This window comes from Sinocyclocheilus grahami, unplaced genomic scaffold, assembly GCF_001515645.1.
Source record: "Sinocyclocheilus grahami isolate Dianchi unplaced genomic scaffold, SAMN03320097.WGS_v1.1 scaffold420.1, whole genome shotgun sequence".
Classification (NCBI taxonomy): Eukaryota; Metazoa; Chordata; class Actinopteri; order Cypriniformes; family Cyprinidae; genus Sinocyclocheilus; species Sinocyclocheilus grahami.
In genome coordinates, this window is record NW_015505599.1 from 347,115 (window position 1) to 361,313 (window position 14,199).

At 41.5% G+C, this 14,199-nt stretch overlaps 1 protein-coding gene across 1 annotated transcript in view; it reads left to right on the forward strand.

The window, feature by feature from the left end:
* Positions 1-14,199, forward strand: part of lrp1aa (low density lipoprotein receptor-related protein 1Aa) — a 177,019-nt gene that overhangs the window by 110,595 nt on the left and 52,225 nt on the right. Inside the window, exons 40-47 of the mRNA XM_016232869.1 lie at positions 712-1,086; positions 4,155-4,344; positions 4,521-4,725; positions 5,235-5,427; positions 6,767-6,892; positions 8,562-8,690; positions 8,771-8,890; positions 14,002-14,115. Of these exons, the coding sequence (XP_016088355.1) occupies positions 712-1,086; positions 4,155-4,344; positions 4,521-4,725; positions 5,235-5,427; positions 6,767-6,892; positions 8,562-8,690; positions 8,771-8,890; positions 14,002-14,115 (1,452 nt within the window). The remainder of the gene's footprint in view (positions 1-711; positions 1,087-4,154; positions 4,345-4,520; positions 4,726-5,234; positions 5,428-6,766; positions 6,893-8,561; positions 8,691-8,770; positions 8,891-14,001; positions 14,116-14,199) is intronic.

Here is a 14,199-nt window from a genome sequence, read left to right on the forward strand (position 1 = left end):
TATATATGTGTGTGTGTGTGTGTGTGTGTGTGTGTGTACATGTATGTAGGCTATGCATTTATTTTAATTAATTGAATAATATAAAACATAAATCTTAAACTCATTGTACTTTAGCTACTTGCCAAGGCAATCATTTTAATTTTGTTTAACTTGATGTACTAAAATAACTCAAATTAATACTTATATAAAAAATGTATATAAATATCTAGACATAAAAAAATAACAAAATATTACTAAAACTTTAACCAAATTTAAAATGGAAAATACAAAAAAAATAAACTAATTCAAAATGTATAGCTAAAAATAAATATATAAAAACCTCTTAATATCAATCAAAAATTCTCAAAGATACTAAAATAGCACTGGTTTGTTTTATTGCTACTGTACTTCTCTGCTTCACTACTTAATAGTATTTTAAAAACTTTATAATAATATATCATTTTAACATATACTGTATATAATATATTATTATTATATGAATATATAATAATAATTTTTTAAAAAACTATTTATATTCAGATTTCATTTTTCTCCTTTTCTTTACCGTTCAAAACAACAGTTTTAAATAAAAGTCAACATGTTGATATTTTCTTGATTGAAACTTTGCATATTGCTTTCGTGCTAATGCCAACAGCATTGAATCTATGAACTCGATTCAGATGTGTCTTGGTTGCAGTATTTCTTAAATCTTTCCAACCAATCTCTCTGCAGGAACTAATATCTGCAAGAACAACAACGGCGGCTGCCAGCAGCTGTGTCTTTACCGTGGTAACGGACAGCGAACGTGTGCATGCGCTCACGGAATGTTAGCCGAGGACGGTCAGAGTTGCCGTGACTACGACGGATACCTGCTGTACTCAGAACGCACGATACTAAAGAGCGTGCACTTATCAGACGAATACAACCTCAACGCTCCCATCAAACCGTTTGAAGATCCCGACCACATGAAGAGCGTCATCGCGCTAACGTTCGATTACCGCGGAGGCGGCGGAAAAGGAGCCAATCGGATCTTCTACAGCGACATCCACTTTGGAAATATTCAGCAGATCAATGACGACGGGTCAGACCGGAAGACCGTGGTCGAGAGTGAGTTTCCAATAATGATGTCTTTCTACCTTAATTCTCTATTATTTTCTCTAATCCTTTTTTTTGTTTTTTCTCGGCTAGATGTAGACTTGATGTACTAAAATAACTGGAACTAAAACTGACATAAAATTAATAAACGCAATATAGACAAATAATAAAAAAAGACAAAAACACACAACAGAATTCTTAGAATTTTAACCAAAATAAAAATGATAACGGAAAATATTAATTAATTCAAAATGTCCCTGGTAAAAAAGTAATATATTTACAATACATGAATTTCATAAGTATAGTTCAAATCTGTTAACACATATACTGTTAATATGTGTATTCTATAGTCTTACTGTATGAAATGTAAGATGACGTACAGGTCTGGGGGGCGGGGCCAGTGCGTTAACTGCGTTAAAATATTTTAATCACATTATTTGTTCATAACTAATTCACCAAGAGCTTGTAACACGCCAAAGAGAAAGGAAAATTTGAAATTGCATCATATGACCCCTTTAAGTAAATGCGTTAAACTGACAGCCCTATTATATACATAATATTAATTAAAAACTGTTATAGTATCTTAATAGGAATTCAAATTTGTTTGTGGTACAGACATCAACGATATCTCAGATTGTTGAAAATAAAAAGATGGTAGAGTCTGTCATAGAGTTTATGTATAGTTATTTTGCAGTCCCAAAAACAAGTCCATGTGTTTGAATATGGAGTAGTGTTTTGTAGAGGTTTGATTGCAGCACCAACTCTCCATCACCAGCTCACAGCTGGAGAGAAAACAGCGCAAAGCCAGTGGACACATAATCAAACCGGACTGGGAAGTCTGAAGTCACGGCCAGTTCCTTTGTGAGAGCACAATAAACGCATTCTTTCATAAGACATTTGGTTCTCACAGCAGGAGAACTGAGCAAAGGAAGATGTGCGTATCTGTTTATTCTTCTGTTGCCACAAACACCATATGAATGAAGGATAATTATGATAATTGCAAACTCTCGACCAAAATGCCTCCTGAGAGAATGTTGGCTTCCTTGTGCTGAAGTGAAAAAGTTGGTCTGTCTGAAACAACAATCAAAACCAGATTCGCTATACATCCTTTCGTTTGATTTACTCTTATTTTAGGCAGAAATAATGTGGTTTTGAACAATAGTGTTTGGTTTTTATAGATTTTATTACGGTGGCCGAGAAGTGCAAAAGACAAATCACAATTCTGAAAACAAAATAACAAATTACAAACGCAAATGCAAGTCTAAAAACTAAATAACAATTCAGAAAGCACAACAACAATTCAGAAAACATTATAACAAGTCAGAAAACACAATGACAAATTCGAAAACAAAATAACAAGTCAGTATAATGTTTTCTGAATTGTTGTTGTGTTTTCTGAATTATTTTGTTTTTTAGACTTGCATTTGCGTTTGTAATTTGTAATTTTTTTTTCAGAATTGTGATTTGTTCTGCACTTCTCTGCCACCGTATTTTATAGATACTGCCCTGTACAAATATACTGTATTATCCATTAGTTTTTACTTTTATGTAGCAAATTTATACATTCAGTTAATACTTTGTTTAGATATAACGTAGTCATGTAGTATTTATTTACTAGTTTAATCCAGCAAACTTATAAGACAAATGATCTACTTGCCAACATATTTTTTCTGTAAAGGTGGGCTTTTTGTTTTTTTGCAGTAAAGCTCTTTCTGTCATTTACAATATGTATTCTTTTTGGCTTTTTATATATGTTAAATGCTTTTTTGTTTTCTTACCATGTGGTTTTTATTACACTGGTTATGAACCAGTTATGTAATTCAAGCCAGGCGTAAATCTAGCGATTTAAAAAAACAAAACATTTCAGTTCTTACATCCTACACATCTGTCTTTGAACCGTCATCAGTAATGAATGAACAAACAAAAACCCCCCCCCCCCCAGTTTTTCAGGGTTGTTTTGGCCAGATATAATTGACTCATGACTAACACGCGTATTTAGTTGTGCTCTGTTTTTGTTATTTTTATTTGTTAAAGGGGTAGTTCACCCCCAAATGAAATCTGTCACCATATACTCTCCCCAACGTTGTTTTAACCCTGTTTGACTGACTTTCTTCTGTGAAACATGAAAATAGAAATTCTGAAGAATGTCCATGCTGCTCTTGTGCTTACAGTGAAAGAAGGTGACTGCTGATCACCAAAACTGACACAAATATTGCCTTAATTAGTGCATTAAAATCAAGTCATAGTCCATATGATTTATTATGCTTTTTTCTACTTTGTGCATCACCAAGACACATGAGAATCAATGATATTTGAGATTAATCAGATGTATATGCAGCACTGATATTACAACTTGCTAGACTGAACGTGAAATCACATTGTGAATGCGCTATTCTTGTAACAACACATTAAACACGTGCAATAAATACCTAAAGCATAAAGAATTGACAGTATTGTTTGCACACATACTGTAGTAGTATTTGTATTTCAGAAAAGCAGGTTTCCACAACAAAAGCAGTCTTCGTGGTTTTTGTTGATATGCCTAGATGTTTAAATTATATAAACATTATCTAAAATATGTGAACATTTAGTTTCATTTTGCAGTTTTCTGTCAACATAAATGCTGTTGACTAATATTTAGTGCCGTTTGAGACAGAGTAAAACTGACTAAAATGAATAAGAAATATTAATTCAATTTAAAGGCTATTTCCTTCAAAAGCTTAAGAGTAATACATTTATAATGGAAAATCTTTTGATTTTATTTTATAATCTTTAGTTCAAATGGAAGTAAGAAAAACAAAAAACTTTGTTAACAGCCAGATAAAGGCTTTGTAATAAACAAAATAATGTTTACCTAGAATTCTATTATAATTACATTTTATATTCTCTCTCTCTCTCTCACTCTAAAATGTGTAAATATATGTTTCCAAAGTCAAGTTAAATAATCACAATTTCAATACTGACTAAGCAGACCAACCGAGCAGCTCAATGGCCTGTGACAAATTCCATGATAAATTTTGTCTAGAATTTCTAAAATCTTTTTTTTTAACTATGTTTTCCCCATATGTTTCTGTCTGCAGATGTTGGGTCAGTGGAGGGGTTGGCGTATCATCGGGCCTGGGACACTTTATTCTGGACCAGTTACACCACATCCACCATCACCCGTCACAGTGTGGACCAGAGCCGCTGGGGGGCTTTCGACCGGGACTCTGTGGTCACCATGTCAGGAGACGACCACCCACGGGCGTTCGTCCTGGATGAATGTCAGAAGTGAGCTTTTCATTTCACAACAAACTCATTATTTCAACATTCAAAACAGTGTAATATTCACATTCACTAACTATTCCCTTTTGGAAGGGATGTCATGTTGCTTTCAGGATGCCAGTACTGATATCATATCACACTCAATGTTTGCCATCGACTCACATTCCTCTGCTTTTGCCCAGCTTGATGTTTTGGACCAACTGGAATGAGCAGTCACCCAGTATCATGCGCGCCCAGCTGTCCGGAGCCAATGTCCTGGTGATTATCGGCAGTGACGTCCGCACTCCCAATGGACTCGCCATCGACCATCGTGCCGAGAAGCTCTATTTCTCGGATGCTACGCTTGATAAGATTGAGCGCTGCGAGTATGACGGCTCCCACCGTTATGTAAGTCTGAACTTGCACCCATGAGTGTCCGTTTTGCTTAACTTGCACTGTGACTACAACAAGTCAAATACCAATGCGTCCAGAGCAGCCGCAATCATGATGTGCAGTAAGACATTTCATTGTATTTTAGTAGCTTAGTGAAATCTCACTAGTCCAAAAACTTAGCTGTACAGCAATAATAATAATAATAATAATTTTCAGTAAATGATGGCTTAATTTTCACTTTTGGGTGAATTAGGGGGAATAGCTGTAATAGTTTTAGTTTAATTGTGCAGGGCCATCTTGAATTTAGGAGCATTTTAGTGGCATTTTTGTCACATCATATAAACATCACACATATTCTGATTGGCAGGGCCCTAAATAGGTGTTTTCCCCAACTACTGCATAATTCCAGCCAAAAAGTTCAGAAGTAGTTCATTTATTCTCAAATGGAAAAATCAAAATGGTAGAGAACTTTTAACATTTCAACAAACCAAATGGTTCCTTTCTGTCTGTTTTGGCGTCTGTAGGTGGTTTTGAAGAATGAGCCAGTGCATCCTTTCGGTTTGGCTGTGTACGGTGACCACATCTTCTGGACAGACTGGGTGCGCAGAGCCGTCCTCAGAGCCGACAAATATGTTGGTGGAGACATGAAGGTGTTAAGAGCTGATATTCCACAACAGCCAATGGGGATCGTCGCTGTGGCCAATGATACAAATAGCTGTGAGTGAACGGCCGTAATGGCAGCATGGTCAAGAGTACTGTAAATCAACTGTGTGAGAGAGCGATTGCCTTACAGTGTCCTGTCATCTCAACCATGTAATTATGTGCCAAAAGTAATCTGTGATTGCCACAGAACCGAGAAGAACTCTATAACGCTTGGGAGTAACACAATCAATATCTTTCATCATGCTTATCTAAGTGTGATAGAAGCAATTCTCAAGCACTCAAACCCCCAAAGACAGCATCTCTGCCTGCTCTGAAGCCCCCGATTACTGTCCTCCCAACTAAAACTTTAACCCAAACAAAACCCAACAAATAGCCAATAGCAGCTAGATTTGAAGAAACTAAACTTTTTTTTTTTTACAATTAAATACCCTGTTTTACTTGGAAATCTGAAGTAAAAGTAAAACCTTTTATCCTCAAATGATCATATCCTGGAAAACTGGATTTGTCTCAATCTTTTGAAATAAAAATTTGACTTCCTGTGTTGACCATCTATCCATCCATCTATCTATCTATCTATCTATCTATCTATCTATCTATCTATCTATCTATCTATCTATCTATCTATCTATCTATCTATCTATCTATCTATCTATCTATCTATCTATCTATCTATCTGTCTGTCTGTCTGTCTGTCTATCTATCTGTTTATCTGTCTGTCTGTCTGTCTGTCTGTTTGTCTAAACTATATTTAGAATGCATTAAGTGACAGTAAAGACATTTACAGTGTTGCAAAAGATTTATATTCATCAAAATTTATCTCAAACCAGTTTTTATAGTTTATATTTAAATCTAGTAGTTTAGTTCGTTAATTTGGGAATGAATCTATTATGAATTATGTGTTTAATAACTAAATGATTTTAACGTAGAGCCCTGAATTAAGCTCACCAGTTCACAATCTATTTACTGTAATGCATAAAAAATAGAACAGTTATATACATTTTAAAATGAATTAAATACATGGTACAATTGTTCTGTCATTTATGATGATTTAAATAAAAGGAATTACAGCAAAATGTAATAATACATATCTTTTTGGTGAAATGTGACGAGACCTTTTTTTACATTATAGATAGACTTCTGCAGCTTGGCTATGTAGTAACTTTCATCTGCATACCACTGTGAGAACTACTGTTTGAGTGTTTACATCTGTGTGCTGTGAATTGGAAATAATTGTCTGTAAATTTGTGTGCAAGTGGGTAGTGAATGTTAAGTGGGTTATTTGTATCTGTTTGTGTTTCATGAAGGGCTGCATAACGAGTACACATAATGCTCCTTGTGACTTCTGGGGATGATAAATTCCTGTGTGTGTGTGTGTGTGTGTGTGTGCGCGCAGGTGAGTTCTCGCCCTGTCGGGTGAATAATGGAGGCTGTCAGGATCTGTGTCTGCTCACATCAGACGGACGGGTCAACTGTAGCTGCCGCGGAGAGAGGAAACTGCTGGATGACAACACCTGCATAGGTGAGACACCACCAACCAATCACAGACTTCATACAATATATATCTGCATATGCAAGTATTTTCGTTAAGCAGTGTTCACAGTTAACTGATCGTATGGAGATGAAAAGAGTCTCAAAGCAGCTTTAAACAGAGGCAGGTTTGAATGTTCCTGCTCAAAAGTACAGTGACAATAGCGAGTAAATTACATCACTAGCCGGGTTTCCATCCAAAGTTGCGAATTTAACTTGTGCGCAAAACTGGAATATCGCATAAAACATTTGTGAACAAGCATCGTTTCCATATAATAATAAATGACTTGCGCCTCAGAGCGAGCAGACGAAACATAATGAATGCTGTCATTGCTTTCGGAGGTGGATGCTGCTGTTTGGGAAACGCAGTCGTGTAAGACATTTCTGGGAGGCAATTATATAGAAATACTTTGATGAAAGACTTTGCTCTTGCATTTCCGAATGACCATAACAACATTTCAGATGCTGTGGAATGAGTTCGGTCTGCTGGTTAGTTGGGATTTGCCATCCCATAGTGCAAAGTCACATTAATTTTTTAATGCGCTTGGAGGAATTTATTTGCAAAATGCATTTCCATCTCCCATTATTCGCATCAACCCTTTTTCGCACAAGTCAAAAATCACCTCAAGCGAGCGTAAAAACTTTTTTTGCAAATTAAGGGATTTTTATTCTAAATTTGGCGTTTCCATCTCTCGTTTCTCATGTGATACTTCAAAATGCGCATTAAAATAGGGAGATGGAAACATAGCTACTGATATGAACCAAGACTGAAAATCTCATTCATCTCTGGGTGATCTGGTGGAATAAACACTCTTATTACTTTTGCTACCTTAAAGGGATAGTTCACAAAATGGAAATTGTCATATTTGAATTGTCGTATTGCAAAAACTAGGGCTGCTTCAGACTAAAGATTTTTCTAGTCGACCCTTGACAGTTTTGAATCATGGTGTATTACTCTGTAACTGCAAAAATGACGGTGTATTTTAAGTTGTTTTCTCTGTTATCAGGAAGAAAATGCTTCCATGTCATGCAGTAGCGCACTGATAGCTTGGATATGCGCCTAATAGCACACATTTATCCAGGCTGATGTTAGAGCAGACGGCCGTGTAAAGTTGCTACTACTTGCGTGTTTCAACAGTAAGCTATATTTGAGGTCAATGAATGATTTCCTGCCTGATATGCTGTAATTACCTCAAGGACCAGCTGTTAACCATCTGTCCATCGTGGACACAAACAGGTTTTTTCTGCGACTAACCAATATAATTTTAGTCGAAGCAGCCCCAGTTAAAAGTTTTGTTCATCTTTGAAACACAAGTTAAGGTACTTTTACTTATAATTTTAGTTTGGTCTTTTATTCACACTGATCGATGTGCAGACAAAGGGCACACAGAAGCTCGGACGTGTTTGCTCTTTCTTACCGATTGTTGAAAACCCTTCGCCGCCACTCAGAAAAATATCTCAAATAAAATTTTATTGTGTTTATATCCTAAAGCTGCTACTAATCTAAAACAATATATCAGTGGACCAGGGTAAACACTGTCTTTGGACAAAATATCACTACATGGCTGTACATGAGGAGGTTGTGATCAACATGCTACAAGCAGGAATATATAGTGGCTTGCACTACAGTATGTTAATAGCTGCTATCTTGTGTCTCTCAGCTCAGAACACGTCGTGCAGCAGTATGGATGACTTTGAGTGTGGGAATGGAGACTGCATCAAATACACGCTCACCTGTGATGGCATGGCCCACTGCAAAGACAAGTCAGATGAGAAGCAGTCCTACTGCAGTGAGTGTGTGTGAGATATTCTGAATGTTCATGGCGGTTCTGAAGGCCTGCCACTCTTATCGGTCTGTGTTTGTGTCCAGCTAACCGCGTGTGTAAGAAGGGCTATAAGCGCTGTGTGAACGGACGCTGTGTCGGCCACAGTTCCTGGTGTAACATGAGAGATGATTGTGGGGATAACTCCGATGAACTCTTCTGTAATGGTAAGTCCATCTGTTCATACACATTATATTAGGCTGCAGCCAAATCTTCAAATCCAGCCTGTAGGCCCCTTTGAATTCTATAGATTTCAAATGTTCTGATGTTGTCAGTTTGGTTCCCCCTCGAGGGAACTCACACTGCGTCGGTAACGACACTTTGGGGAACCCCCTCAGCGTAGCGCGTCTGAAGCATAAATGAAACTATTCCAATCCTGATTGGTGTTGCGTCATGTCGTAACATGTGACGGCATAGTCGGAAGCTACAAAGGGACGCCGGCACACAACAGAGTCAGCTTTTTGCTCTTCAGCAAGCGCTCTGTTTCATTGTGTGTCTTATTTGGTGTTATTTGTCACAAGCATATATATTATCATGGCGAGTGACAGTTTAAGCGGTGTGTTCATCCCTGCCCGAGGTTTTTAATGAGTGGGGACACACATCAGCTGTGTGTTTATTGTTTGGGAGCGCAGCACGCACGGGCAGCTCTCGAGGGAGCTGCCTGTGCGGACTATGAAGCATTGCCGATCAGAGGGCTGCGCTCCCGCCTGGCTGTATTTGATGAGGCCGGCCAGGCTCGCGCACCTCGCGGTTCGGGTCGGCGACTTGGCGGCTTAGATCGTGGGGCTCGCAGATTGGATTTGTCAGGAGGGCTCGAGACTGCTGTGGCACATTCTCAGTCCTCGTCTGACACTTCCAATGTTCTCACTCCCCATGCGGAAGCCCGCGCAGCGGCTTCTTCCACACGGGAGGAGAAATCGATGTTTGAGCTGTCTGATTCTGAGGAATTAGACGTGCTCAGCATCGAGGCAGGTGAAATTGCATAGAGCTCGCCACTGCATTCACATGCACATGAGGAGCTGGTCGATGTGTTGACTCGTGCTGTGGCCAAACTTAATATTAACTGGCCTCAAGAAAGGCAGGAACTGCAAGTGACAAGTAAATTGGATGAGCACATCCTGCAGCACAGGTCTCAGCCTCAATGCCGGGGTTTACCATTTTTTCCTGACTTACACAATGAGTTGTGTAAGTCATGGAATAAACCGTACTCCGCACGACTGTCTAACCTTCCTGTGTTAAATTTTAGTAACATCTTAGGAGCATGTGAGTACGGTTATGGGACGATGCCTCAGGTGGAAGAGGCTTTAGCCAGCTACCTCTCCCCTGATGTTGCGTCGTCCCTTAAAGAGACGAGACATTTGTGGCTAAACTTATTGGGGATGAAGGAAAAGGACAGGGCCTTTCTCCTAAATGCCCCGATATTGCCTTCTGGCCTGTTTGGCGATGCAGTCAATATGGTTGTCGACAGGTTTCAGGAGGCGAAAAAGCAGTTTGCGGCTTTTAAGCAGTATCTCCCTCACCGCTCTAAATCTAAGAAGGCTGCTCCGAGTGGACGGCCCCAGCCGTCATCAAGCTCCTCGTACCGGCAGGTACAAAATGAGAGTGTCGCTTCTAGAGCCCTTGGCAACAGAGGCGACGCTCTCGCCCAAAGCCCGCCGAGCCAAAGGTCGATTTGAGGACCGTCCTTCAGGCAAGAAAGGCTACGGGAAAAAGGTCCTAGCTTTCGCAGGGCTTCTGAGGGTTGCCCCCCACCCTGGGCTGGAGCGATCAAGGTCGTGTCCACCTCGGAACCCTCAGGAAATGCTGCATGCTGCAGTGTCCGCCCCGAGGGCTTGCGGCCTGGCAGTGACAGCGTCCGCAAATAGAAAATAGTTTTTGATCTTTTCCTGCCGGTGTTCTGCTTCAGGGGATCATAAACGAAACTCGAAGAACACCCGAGGTCAGCCTCGAGAGGCTAATTCCCTTTGTAGATTATATCAGTGCATGGCAATGCCTTCCGAATATATCTCCATGGGTCTGTAAAGTAGAAAGAGGGTACAGGCTGCAGTTCAGTTACCGCCCCCCGAAGTTCAATGGGGTGGTCTGGACTGTGGTGCACCCCGAGCAGGGTCGGGTGATGGAACAGGAAGTTCACTCCACAGGGAGTCCGGGTTCTACAGCCGGTATTTCATAGTTCCCAAGAAGGATGGGGGGTTGCGTCCAATTTTAGATCTGCGGCACTTGAATCATTCTCTGAGGAGATTCAGGTTCAAGATGCTCACTATTCCCACGATCGTGAGTCAAATCAGATACGAGGACTGGTTTGTCACGATAGATCTAAAGGACATATACTTCCATGTTTCTATCATTCCTTCTCACAGGAAGTTCCTGAGGTTCGCTTCCTGGGGCGAAGCGTTCCAGTATCGGGTTCTTCCGTTCGGCCTAGCTCTCTCCCCTCGCACTTTCACCAAGTGCATGGATGCAACTCTAGTGCCACTGAGGCTTCAGGGCATCCATATGCTGAAATATATCGACGACTGGCTTACACTGGCCCAGTCTCGAGAGATGGCGGTTCGGCATCGAGATGTCATCCTTGGACACATTCAGAGCTTGGTGTTGAGACTCAACACGAAAAAGTCGCCCACAAAGAGAACCACGTTCCTGGGGGTGGTATGGGACTCGGCAACGATGCGGGCACAATTCTCCCGCTCATATCGAGTCCATCCTGGCAATGGTTTCCAGGATAGGACTAGGCCACGCTATCACTGTAAAGCTGTTCCAAAGACTGCTGGGGCTCATGGCAGCAGCGTCCAACATAATACCTTTTGACTTTCTGTACATGAGACCCCTACAATGGTGGTTGAAAACCAAGGGGTTTTCCTCGAGAGGGAATCCATTCCGTATGATCAGGGTCACGCGCCGATGCCTTTGTGCCCTGTCCATATGGAGGAAACCTTGGTTTCTGTCCCAAGGCCCAGTATTGGGAGTGTCATGTCGCCGAAAGGTCGTTTCGATAGACTCATCCCTTACGGGTTGGGGCGCGGTCATGGACGGCCACTTTGCGAGAGGTCTGTGGCAGGCCCAGCATTCCTCATGGCACATAAATTGCCTAGAAATGCTAGCGATTTACAAGGCTCTGAGGAGCTTTCTCTGAGATCTCAGCGGTCACCATGTCCTAATACGAGCAGACAATATGTCAGTGGTCTTGTATTTTAATCATCAGGGGGTCTGAGGTCGCGCCCTCTGTGCAGACTGACACATCAGATCCTCCTGTGGTCCAAGGAGAAACTGTCGTCTCTCAGAGCAATGTATGTCCCTGGGGACCAGAATCAGGGAGCAGACGTCCTGTCGAGGCAGTGGTTGAGGCCCGGGGAATGGAGACTTCACCCCAAGGTGGTGAAGTCGATATGCGAGAGGTTCGGCCCAGTAAAAGTGGACTTGTTCGCATCTTGAGAGACGACCCACTGTCCACTGTGGTTTTCTCTAACGCATCCAGCCCCACTGGGGTTGGACGCCATGGTACAGACATGGCCGAGGCTACGCCTGTACACTTTTCTCCAGAGGCTGGCTTGACGGCTGGACTGATCAAGACCATACTCAGTTCCAGGGCTCCCTCCACGAGGAGATTGTACAACCTAAAGTGGAATGTGTTTTCCACATGGTGTAGAGAGTGTGGGTTGGACCCAGTTAACTGCCCAGTGCTGGAGTTCCTCCAAGATTGCTTCTCTGCTGGTCTTACCCCGTCCACACTAAAGGTGTATGTGGCTGCCATTGTGGCTTTCCATGCTCCTTTAGGTGTTGGGCCTCCGGGGAGGCACCAGCTGGTCGTGCGTTTCCTCCGTGGTGAATGGAGGATGAGGCCTACGACTCATTCCAGAGTCCCAACTTGAGATCTGGCTGTGGTTCTTGAAGGGCTGTCACTTGCCCCCTTCGAGCCTCTCGAGTCGGCTATGGCAAATATCCTGACCTTTAAGATGGTCTTTCTCGTAGCAATTACTTCGCTCAAGAGAGTGGGGGATCTCCAGGCCATGACTATCTCGCCGACTTGCCTGGAATTTGCCCTTGGAGGAGTTAAGACCATTTTACACCCTAGACCTGGCTATGTGACCAAGGTGCCATCTAATATGGTACAGACCGTGGTTCTTCAGGCCTTCCATCCTCCGTCTCATGTGTCGGCGGAAGAAGAGAGTCTTCATCTGCTCTGCCCTGTCAGAGCATTGAACATCTTTATTCAGAAGTCCTCTCATTGGAGGAGGTCAGAACAGTTGTTGGTGTGCTTTGGATCACCCAAGAAGGGACTTCCTGCTTCCAAGCAGACAATTAGTAATTGGATTGTTCAGGCTATTGCCTTGGCCTATCAGGTACGCGGTTTGCCTTCACCTGTGGCCTTGAGGGCCCACTCTACTAGAGGCATGGCGTCCTCTAGTGTCCTCCTGTCAGGAGTCCCGTTTCAGGAGATCTGCGATGCGGCTGGGTGGTCCACCCCGCATACTTTTTTCAAGTTTTATAGCCTGAACCTTCCCTCCACTCCGGGTGCACGTGTGCTCTCGTCCTAAGTTGTGCCTGGTTCAGCTTCACACTAGGACAGGCATGTTTTGGTGTGGCATAGTGGGTATCTGTTCCCCAAAGTGTTGTTACCGATGCAGAGTGAGTTCCCTCGAGGGGGAACATCTCAGGTTATGACTGTAACCCTTGTTCCCTGAGAAAGGGAACGATACACTGCGTCTCTTTGCCATACCTCTCCATGCCTTTGTAGCTTCCTACTATGGGATTGGAATCAGGATTGGAATAGTTTCATTCATGCTTCAAACGCGCTACACTAAGGGGGTTGCCCAAAGTGTCGTTACACTTTACTTGAAAGGGTGTGCATAAGACTGACATGACACCTTCATAATCATGACATGACACCTACATAATATGAAGGTTTTTTATGCATGTTTATGACAACTGTCATTAAGTGTCATTCGCTCAGTTATTTAATTTTTAATGCAAAGATGACATTGTTTGAGATGTCTTTGTTATGGTCTATGGTTAGGGGTAAGGGTAGGGGTAGGGTTAGGTTAGGGTTAGGTCAAATAATGTCATATTTGCATTAAAAATGACATAACTGAGCGAATTACACTTAATGACAGTTGTCATAAACATGCATAAACCCTGTCTTATGCACACCCCTTCAAGTAAAGTGTTACCATGTTTTCTTATTTATTGTTATTATTAGTAGTAGTAATAATAGTAGTATTTATTTCTTTAGCACATGATTTTGTGAGTTTATGCATTTTTTGTACTGTATGTGTTCCAGCAACCCTGTGCACGGCGGATCAGTTTCAGTGCAGAGACAAATCATGTGTGTCAAACTCCAGTCGCTGTAACCAGGTGCTGGACTGTGAGGACGCCAGCGATGAAATGAACTGCTGTAAGTTTGTTCATTAAATCCTCATGAAATCAAAATTTACAATATGTATTTTGTTAGTGCACATTGTTAGTTTTAAAGGCACAA